General features: G+C 44.0%; 1 protein-coding gene across 1 annotated transcript; it reads left to right on the forward strand.

Moving 5' to 3' along the window:
* The first annotated feature begins 3,935 nt into the window (after nt 1-3,935).
* Nucleotides 3,936-4,948, forward strand: LOC119356751 (non-specific lipid-transfer protein C6-like). The gene is made up of 2 exons (XM_037623735.1): nt 3,936-4,560; nt 4,653-4,948. Exons 1-2 carry the CDS (start codon nt 3,936-3,938, stop codon nt 4,727-4,729), a joined length of 702 nt encoding a protein of 233 aa, XP_037479632.1. The 3' UTR covers nt 4,730-4,948.
* Nucleotides 4,949-10,706: the final 5,758 nt, after the last annotated feature.

The raw sequence follows: 10,706 nt of genomic DNA on the forward strand, positions 1-10,706 counted from the left end.
CGACTACTGCATTATTTATGAAATCTTGCAGATAGGATGTCAAAACATTGTTTCCTCGACGTTTTTTTGAGGAAAGGTTGTATGTGATACAAACCGGAAGGTTTTGTCAATCCTGAAAGATGCTAATAAGTATGCAAAGCTCCAGCTATCCTTCTAGGGACTGGAGTAAGCATCTCGGAGTTGGAATGTATGCTTTGATAAGATGATCAAAGTTTTGGGTGTATACAAAGTTTATGAGAAACTTGTATTTCCAAAGAAGTGAGTGGGAGCACTATAGAATTTCTGATAAGTATATGTTGACATATTGTTGAACAGAAATGACGTAGAATTTCTGGAAAGCATATAGGGTTATTTGAAAAGTATTTTTCAATGGAAAGCCTGGATTAAGCTACTTGAACGTTGAGCATCAAGATCTATAAGGATAGATCAAAACGCTTAATGATACTTTCAAATGAGCACATACCTTGACATGATCTTGAAAGTGTTCAAGATGGATCAGTCAAAGAAGGAGTTCTTGCCTGAGTTGTAAGGTATGAAGTTAAGACTTAAAGCTCGACCACGGCAGAATAGAGAGAAAAGATGAAGGTCGTCCCCTATGCTTAAGACATAGGCTCTACAGTATGCTATGCTGTGTACCGCACCTGAAGTGTGCCTTGCCATGAGTCAGTCGAGGGGTACAAGAGTGATCCAAAAATAGATCACAGGACAGCGGTCAAAGTTATCCTTAGTAACTAGTGGACTAAGGAATTTTCTCAATTATGGAGGTGGTGAAAGAGTTCGTCGTAAAGGGTTACGTCGATGCAAGCTTAACACCTATCTGGATAGCTCTGAGTAGAGATACCAGATATGTATAATGGAGCAACAATTTAGAATAGCTCCAAGTAGAACAGTTATTTGAAATGGCTCCAAATATAGCGTAGTAGCTGTATCTACAAGATGACATAGAGATTTGTGAAGTGCATACGGATCTGAATGTTGCAGACCCGTTGACTAAAACCTCTCTCACAAGCAACATGATCAAACCCAGAACACATTGAGTGTTAATCACATAGTGATGTGAACTAGATTATTGACTCTAGTAAACTCTTTGGATGTTGGTCACATGGCGATGTGACCTGTGAGTGTTAATCACATGGCGATGTGAACTAGATTATTGACTCTAGTGCAAGTGGGAGACTGTTGGAAATATGCCCTAGAGGCAATAATAAATTAGTTATTATTATATTTCCTTGTTCATGATAATTGTTTATTATCCATGCTAGAATTGTATTGATAGGAAACTCAGATACATGTGTGGATACATAGACACACCATGTCCCTAGTAAGCCTCTAGTTGACTAGCTCGTTGATCAATAGATGGTTACGGTTTCCTGACCATGGACATTGGATGTCATTGATAACGGGATCACATCATTAGGAGAATGATGTGATGGACAAGACCCAATCCTAAGCATAGCACAAGATCGTGTAATTCATATGCTAAAGCTTTTCTAATGTCAAGTATCATTTCCTTAGACCATGAGATTGTGCAACTCCCGGATATCGTAGGAATACTTTGGGTGTGCCAAACGTCACAACGTAACTGGGTGGCTATAAAGGTGCACTACGGGTATCTCCGAAAGTGTCTGTTGGGTTGGCATGAATCGAGACTGGGATTTGTCACTCCGTGTGACGGAGAGGTATCTCTGGGCCCACTCGGTAGGACATCATCATAATGTGCACAATGTGATCAAGGAGTTGATCACGGGATGATGTGTTACGGAACGAGTAAAGAGACTTGCCGGTAACGAGATTGAACAAGGTATCGGGATACTGACGATCGAATCTCGGGCAAGTATCGTACCGATAGACAAAGGGAATTGTATGCGGGGTTGATTAAGTCCTTGACATCGTGGTTCATGGCCCCCCCAGAGGCATACATGGGCCAAGTGTGAGAAGGCACCAGCCCCTAGGTGGGCTGGGGCGCCTCCCACTAAGGCCCATGCGCCTAGAAGGGGAGAGGGGGCAAACCATAAGGGCAGATGGGCCCTAAGGCCCATACTCCCTGTGCCTCCCTCTCCTCCCCCCTTGTGGCCGCCACCCATAGATGGGTTTGGGGCTGCCTCCCCTCTAGGGGTGGGAACCCTAGAGGGGGCGCACCCTCCTCCCCTTCCCCTATATATATGAGGCCTAGGGGCTGCCCAAGACACGCGATCTGATCTCTGCCTGTTGGTGCAGCCCTCTCTTTCTCCTCATATCTCGCGGTGCTTGGCGAAGCCCTGCAGGATTGCCACGCTCCTCCATCACCACCACGCCGTTGTGCTGCTGCTGGATGGAGTCTTCCTCAACCTCTCCCTCTCTCCTTGATGGATCAAGGCATGGGAGACGTCACCGGGCTGTACGTGTGTTGAACGCGGAGGTGCCATCCGTTCGGCACTAGGATCATCGGTGATTTGGATCACGACAAGTACGACTCCATCAACCCCGTTCTCTTGAACGCTTCCACATAGCGATCTACAAGGGTATGTAGATGCACTCTCCTTCCCCTCGTTGCTAGATTACTCCATAGATTGATCTTGGTGACACGTAGGAAAATTTTGAATTTATGCTACGTTCCCCAACACTGTAGTGGGTGCATGAAGGAGGAGACCAAGCAGTTACCTGAACCACGGTCGAGCCACCTCCTGCTATGCGGTGCTTCTGCTCGGGCTGTTGGTGGTGCCCACAGGTGACTGGAACTAGAAGACTTGAGTGTTGTTTCGAATCAAAATTTTCTTTTGGCTTGCTCTCCAAGATCAGTGCTGGACTGCCGAGTGAGTGCAGAGGTGTGGGCTACCAGATACACCCCTCTTTGTTCTTTATGACCTCGAGCCCGAGACCATGCATCACTTGCTTTGTGGGCTGTTCATTCTCGCGGTAGGTGTGGCATGAGAACCTATTGTGGTGGGTGACGAGTCGATGCCGAGCGCGAACAACAACTTCCTCGACTGGTGGGCGGCATCATATGCCATGGTTCTTATCGGGCAGCATCAAAGCATAACTCCATGATGGTCCTCATGGAATGGTGGCTTTGGAAGGCCCGAAATGCTTGCGTCTTTGAGGCTGATCAATCATTGGTCTCTCAGCTTACCATGACAATTGGAGATGAAGCAAAGTCCTGGGCGCCCGTCGGAGCTCCTGGGCTAGATACATTGCTGCCTGAACGTAGCCTAGATTCACCGTGCAACCGTGTTGGTCGCTTTTCGGTGCATGATCAAGCCATTGCACTGTGTACGAGTGATTGATGCGCGAGATCAATGAAATGATTTTTAGAAAAAGCCTATCAATGAATGATATGCAAGTCCTTGCGTATTCAAGAAAGTAGATACATTATCAGCCGAAAAATAACCCGAATAGTATATTTATGTATGCCCTTGTACTTATCCAAAAAAAAAGTATGTCCTTGGTACTTTTCCAAGAACTCCGGCCTCCGGTACTGTTTTTCAACGTGGGCATGCATGTACAATTTGCAATTCAACTCCGATCCATGTCGTTCGATTTGTGCTGTCTTTGTTCTAACAAACAATATTATATCCCGTGAGTTCCAAATTCAAAAAGAAATGATGTTTTTTAAAAGGATGAATGGAAATAATAACCAGTTAAAAAAGATTTCAAAACAATACCAGTTTAAAAAAGGAAAAAAGAGAATCTTATCCACCTCAACGTGTGTAGGATGCAAATGGTCTTGTTTGAACCTCCAGCTCTATCTGCATAGAGAGGACGTCGTACAGAAGGAAACCTGCACAACCCAAACAGACCTCAATCTAGTTGGATAAAAATATTCAAATGGTTAGAAAAATATTCAAACTTGTCTATCTCTAACGCGCCCTGCCGACGCAGCCGGAGCAGTATAAATAGTTGGGCAAACATACGAATGCCATCCACCCATATCAACGCATCCTCCCCTCACGCAAACAATGGCGCGCTCCAAGTACACCGTGGCCGTGCTCTTCGCCCTGCTGGCCATGGCGGCGACGCTGCAGCCCTCCGAGGCGAGGGTCCAGCCGACCGCCGCCGCAAACCAAGAAGAAGCCACAGCCACCACCACGGCCAATGGAGGCTCCCCGTCTCTTCCCGGGCTGCCGTTGCCTCAGATCCCCGGCATGCGTAGCCTACCACCGATATTCCGATCCCTATTCCCACCACTGCCCCAGATCCCGGGCCTGCCGCCGCTATTCGGGCCGCTCCCTGGTGGTGCACCGGGCGCCCCTCCATCCCCTGCACTGCCTAGCCTCCCACACCTCCCACTTCCCACCGGCTCGCCAAGCCCGCCGCCGCCAAAGGAGTGCCTCACACCATTGACGAGCATGATACCGTGCATGGACTACCTCACCAACATCACGGTGTTCTCGCCACCGGACGCGTGCTGCGACGGCCTCAAGTCGGTCGTCAGCACCGCGCCGATCTGCCTCTGCCATGGCCTCAACAACAACGGCGGCATGAGCAAGCTCTTCCCCAAGCCCATAGATCCGATCCGCATGATCATCCTCCCGGTTAGGTGTGGCGCCATGATACCCATCCAGACGATCTTCTCCTGCGGCAGTAAGTTACTAACCTTGTTCTGTGTGTTTTTCTTCATATGTGCAGCTTCTTTGAAGGAGATTGATTAACTTGCATTGGTTTTGATTTGTCAGCCCAACCCTTGCCGCCGTTGATGCCTCCTGCCACGACTCCGGCGCCTCACGCTGCTTCCCCCGCGCCATCACCATAGGAGCAAAAGGATGCGCAGATCACCGATGCTTTTGTTAGATTATATATCGTTTAAGTTGGTTTTGTTTAGGTAGGATCAGAGAAAGATACCAGCTATCGTTTAGGGGTTTAGGACGTCTCTCATATGTAGTTCCTAGTGCTACTTTAGTTACCATATATAAGTATACAGTCATGTAAGATCTCCGTCGCATTATTTAATAGTTGTCAATGGATAAAATTATACTGATCGATGCATGCTTGGTGATTCAGGTCGTTATTTCTGTATTGTTTACTTGTGTGATGACCCAGAATTAATCGATCTGATCTATATGCGTGCGTGCTTGCTGGCTCCGTTGGTATTGGTACATGAAAGCTTTGTAGATGTATGACTCAACTTTTGCTACCTCTGTTATCCTGCGAAATCAGACGGGCGGTTTACAGAGCATTACGGGCTGTTTAAACCACTCCGTAATACCCTGTAAAAATGTTACGTGCGTGTAGCATTGCTCGTTATCCTGGCAGCTCTAAATCTGTCGCCAGCTAGACACAAATAAAGATTTTTATAGGAGTTTTCAGAAATCAGAAGCACACATGCTTACGTAGCCAAGAATTGCTACACAACATAGCTGGACTCCATGAATTCTACATGCTTGATCATGAGAGCAGAGGGAAACAAAGCAGAGCAAGAGAGGGAAAGAGTAGAGGGACCCAAAGCAGAGTAGGATAGGGAAAGGAAAAACCTAGAGGGGTAAAGAGAGTAAGGCAGACAACCACCCTCCCTAACCTAGCAACGCCCTTCTTAGTCAACACCAAGTGCCTCTTTGTCATCGGCATCAATCGATGTAGAGCCTGGGGGTTTACCCTCATTTTCCAAAAGAAAACGAGGAACTAGAATGGGAAGAGGAACATCGTCGACTGACCCCAAAGGATGAAGTTCACTTAGTTTTCTTTGAGTCGGAAAATGCAAAAGAAGAGCACAAACAAATTGAGGATATGTATGTAATGATTTGTGCTACTACTATGCTTCCTAGCAGTTGTTGCACAATCAGTGCCAGTTATGGACTCATGGTACGGGGATTCAGGTGCTAGGAACATGCATAAAATAGCCCAATTCAAAACAATAACGACATGTTGAATGTCATTGCATATAAGGAACAGTTGAATAACTTAACTCGTGATTTGACGAAAAAGAAACTCGGACTATTACAACATCGAAATAACTTTTTTTTAAATAACCGCTCACTTCTTTAAGATAACAAACATGACGAACCAAAAACGAGCAACAATCTGAACACAACACTACTACTTTCATGCTTTTGAATGTGCTAGCATTGGTAAGACGACTAAATTTCTTTAAAATGAACACTTTTCATTGGACAAATGCCGAGAAAACTGCCCACTAAAACAAGTCTCGCTAACAAAGGAAAAATACAGTTCCAAAGATTTAGCCACTAAAAAGTGGCATAAAAGTCGCTCCCATCACAACATCATCCCGAATTGCCGGGTTCCAGACTCATGACATCATGGTTGAAGAAAACTAGTGACCAATTCCAAGAACAAAAGCAAACGATATGTCTCCAAGCCTCCCAATCCAAATGCATCCAAGTGGCAAACACCGTAGACATTCCATATACCGCAATCATTCATTCTTTTGATTCCTCGCCATTGCCACCATTGTAGCCCGCCACCGTCCCCAACCGACAACGCCGCCGATCATGCCGCCATCGGACGCCGCCCCGGTACATGCAACTCCTCCGGACATACACATTGCGTTTTATGTGTTCAATGAAATGCCCAGGTAGTTTATTTATTCTTTAGTTCCTCTGTAGGCAAACGATGGATTCGTCGTCGGATGCTTAATAACAAGGACCTTAACGAATTCATATAGAGAGTTTATCGATTTGTCAGATTCAGACGACAAAGATGTTGAAATGATGATAATGATGAGCATGGAGGAAGAATTAGAGAAGCAGGAGAAGCATGTGTTGAACTTCAAGGGTAGGAGAGTTTTTCCTCGGGATAGGATCACCGGTGCAAAGCTTGTCTACAAGGGCTACTTCAAACCGGGCCCAACATTTGCCTGAATCCGGATGAGAGAGACCACATGCCTGAATACCATGCTGCAATTTGCATGCAACTTGGTGACGGTGTTTGGAGCGGATTATCTAAGAGAACCAACTATTGAGGACACAAAAAGGTTGATAGCAACAATTGGAGCGGCAAGTTGTTTTCCAGATATGCTCAATTCAGTTGATTGTGTGCATTTTCAATGTAATAACTACGCCCAAAGGTTTGTGCAGGCAGTACCAAGGTCACACCAAAGAGGTCACCATCATACTTGAAGTGGCATTGAAGAACTTGTGGATTTGCCATGCTTTTTTGGCATGCTACAACGATCTCCTTTGTCAAAATACTTTATGATGGGGAGACTCTGCCATGCAACAACACTGTCAACAGGCACAACTACACCATGGGGTACTACCTTGCCGATGGTATCTTTCCTGAATGACAGCGTTTGTGAAGACCATATCTGAATCTCAATGGTAGGAAACAATTTTTCTTTGCATAAATTCAAGAATGTGCTATGAAGGATGTGGAGAGGGAATTCAGAGTGCTCCAAGCCCATTGGGGTATTAGTCGTGGACCTGCAATGATGTGGGAACCGAAGACAGTTTGGCAGCTCATGACATGTTGTGTAATCTTGCACAACATGATTGTGGCGGATGGGGGCCAAAGGGCAGCCCGCACACATGATTTTGAGAAGCCCGGAGCTTAGGTCCGCTTCTCGGAACAAGTGGCAGAGCATGTTTTCAACTTTCTTGAGATGCATCAACAACTTCGAGATCAACAGATGCACATGCAAGTTCTCAATGATCTTGTGGATCGTATGTGGATCCATGCTGGAAACCAATGAACTATGTATTTTATGTTTCAACTATGGACTGTAAACAAATTTTATGTTTGAACTATGTATTTTTATGTATGAATAAGTTTTATTTGTGTGAGATATTCATTTTTGTGTGTGTAAGGATCTGACATGCATGTGTTTGCATGGATTTGAGATTTCAAACGTGTTGGTTGTGGTTACAAATGAGGACAAAGTAGGGGCGGATTGGTGCTATTCTCAAACACGCTAATGATCGACATGCGTGTCTTTGCATGGTTTTGAGGTTTCAAAAGTGGTGGTTGTGGTTACAAAGGAGGACAAAGTGGGGGCAGACTGGTGTTGTGCGGACGCGCCCGGACATATATGAGCCTGGATTTGCCCGGTCCGGTTGTAGATGCTTTTAGGATATGGCGAATAGCATCATCCAAGTCTGCATTGTCTTTCTCCCCGTACAAGTCTGCCTGCTCATGATGATGGCAACACCACCAGCACACGTAGCTGGCATGCTTACTGGATACAATCTAGTTTGCTGTCGTAGAAACATCTACCGTTGTGAGTTTGGTGTTGCAGTGGTCAATAGATTCGCAATCTCTACTGAACCTTGATATGTGGTTTGATTCTCCACCAAGTAATAAGCTAGGTCATATAAAACATGCTTCTGACATGGTTTTAATGTGTAATATGTGCTGCTACATTCAAGACATATTGTTGGATGAGATATTTATCTAGAAAAAACATGGGAGGAGATTGTTATCTATAATGTTTAGAATATCTTGGAAAGAGATTTAAAATATAAACAAGATGTAGGGCCATTACCCTTCTAGGGGCCAGGAAGTAAATCACCGTGTCACTAGTCAATCCTTCGGGCAGTACCCCCTTTCTATTTCTCTTCAGAACTCCTCGTTAGATTGTAAGATCGGTTGTGAATCTATTGCGGCATATGGCTTTCCAAATCTCCATGTGAATGCCTAAATCTTGTTATGTTGTTGGTTTTGTGTTAGATAGGATGGTGCAGGCTCTAGATTGAGTTGTACGAGTACAACACTCTAGAACTTTATATTTACTTACACTATACTCTTGAGAAACCTCTATTGAGATATTTGTTAGTCAATACACTTTCATTATTTAATTACATAGATACCTGATACTAACATGGACAGAGATGCATATGTATTCACTATAATTCATTTAAGTGATAAGTTAATTTGCACAAGCTTCAGTTTTTTCATCTTTTTTTCCTGTCTTGCAGATACTACATTTAAAGAATATTTTTTGAGAGATAATATCTGAAAAGATAAACAATATTTATACTATAATGTATTACTTGAAATTACTGTAATGATAAATGTTGAAATTTGTATAACATCGACATAATATTTAGCAACAACAGTATTTGATTAATTTTTCTAAGTGTAATATATGTATGTCATGTAATATACATACCTTGGAACCCGGGATTTGTTAAGTCACAAAATGGACTAACTCTGTCGCTATCGGTCTACGGCTGAAGTTGTTATGGTATCAACTCTAATGCCTCTTTTATTCCAGAGACGGGAGAAAGCAACTTTGGTGTCGTAGTCAGCAGGGCCGTACCTAGAAAATCAGAGGCCCTGTGCGAATCAAAATTTAGGCCCCGATATTTGAAAGGGCAGATTAAAATGTATAATGTGTTCTCATTGCAGCAATATAATGTTCATGTAGAATTACACCACCAGATGCACAGGTTCAAGAAAGAATTACACCACTGGATGTACTAGTATACTTATAAACTAATAAAAAAATAGGGTGCTAAGAACTGCCACAGCCTTACCAGGACTCTGTAGTTTTAGATCATAGGAGACTACAAATGAAGCTCGGATGGTTCATTGTAGGTCAGTGACAAAGCAGTGCAAGGGGCAACACCAGTCGCTACAGAGTTCTAAATGATGCACAAGAGCACATGAGGATTGAGGAAAACTCCCCAATATATAGAAGATTGGAGTACATGACCACGCCAGTTTGCTGCCACTAATGCCTTTCTTTTGGGAAATCGTGAAGCATTAGTCCCGAGGAGAACTGGAAAAGAATCAAGATGGGGAGGAAACATGGGTTCATGAGTTAATTTGGGGCCTGTAAAATTGATTTTTTTTTTGGAATAGAGAGAGGTGATGGATTGGAGGGAGAAGCAGCTGCCTCGGGGTCCGACATTTCCATCATTTTTACTCCAATTAATGCTCTGTTTAACACCTTAATTACCTGCAGCCGAGGGCCCTTCAATTTTTGGGGCCCTCTTCAACCGCTCCGGTTGCACCTGCTGACATACGGCCCTGGTAGTCAGGGAGGGACCACAGAGGGAGGGCAAGTGTTTGTCTTTGCATTCAAGCATATCAATACTACATGTTCATCAGTGGAAGAAGCATAAGCCACAACAGCTTTGATGAAACTTAAAGAACTGGTCGTTGTGTACAGCGCCCCTGTGATTTATGAGCTAGACTATTATGCTATCAGACGAGAGCTCCAGACTGACGAAGCGAACCGGTCTGTGTGTTTTTTCCCTTCTGGCAGACAACCTTGTCACTCTTCTTGTCTTTCCAGATTAGTGTAGCAAGGAAAAAAAAAAAGCAAATGTCCTACCCCATGAACTTGCCACCAAGGATAGGATAACCGGTGACACTTCCCCGATATCTAATATCTCTGTCAGTCTTAGGAAGTTGATGGTCTCGGAATGTAACCATGTCAGTGAGTAATATATTTGCTCGTTGACCTAAAAAATGGACCAGATCTTGAAGACTAGAGAAATGAATATTCGCCAAAATTCCAAGAAATCTTGAGTAGTTTATGATAATTTTTTGCATTATAGCAAGTGTATTTTTATCTAGTCCTCTGAATCTCGCAATAGACACCATCTCCATCTTCTCATTGGTATTTGTTTACAAATTGACAAGTTCCTCCCACTTTTCTGAGGTGCCTATTTACATATTGATAAGCTCCTTCTATGGGCCATCAATACCCACAAGGCAGTTGTCTCCACATATATGAGCGACATCCATTTTTTTATTTTTTTGCGAGAAAACTTTCAATATGTTCATCTTTTATCATGGCAGTACAACGAACACTAGAAATAATAAAAATG

Source organism: Triticum dicoccoides, chromosome 1A (genome assembly GCF_002162155.2).
Source record: "Triticum dicoccoides isolate Atlit2015 ecotype Zavitan chromosome 1A, WEW_v2.0, whole genome shotgun sequence".
NCBI lineage: Eukaryota > Viridiplantae > Streptophyta > Magnoliopsida > Poales > Poaceae > Triticum > Triticum dicoccoides.

Bases quoted from the DNA above. Each gene is read 5' to 3' on its own strand.
- LOC119356751 (XM_037623735.1), top strand. From the start codon at position 3,936: ATGGCGCGCTCCAAGTACACCGTGGCCGTGCTCTTCGCCCTGCTGGCC. The intron at 4,561-4,652 runs GTAAGTTACTAA...TTGATTTGTCAG, and splicing joins GACGATCTTCTCCTGCGGCA to CCCAACCCTTGCCGCCGTTG.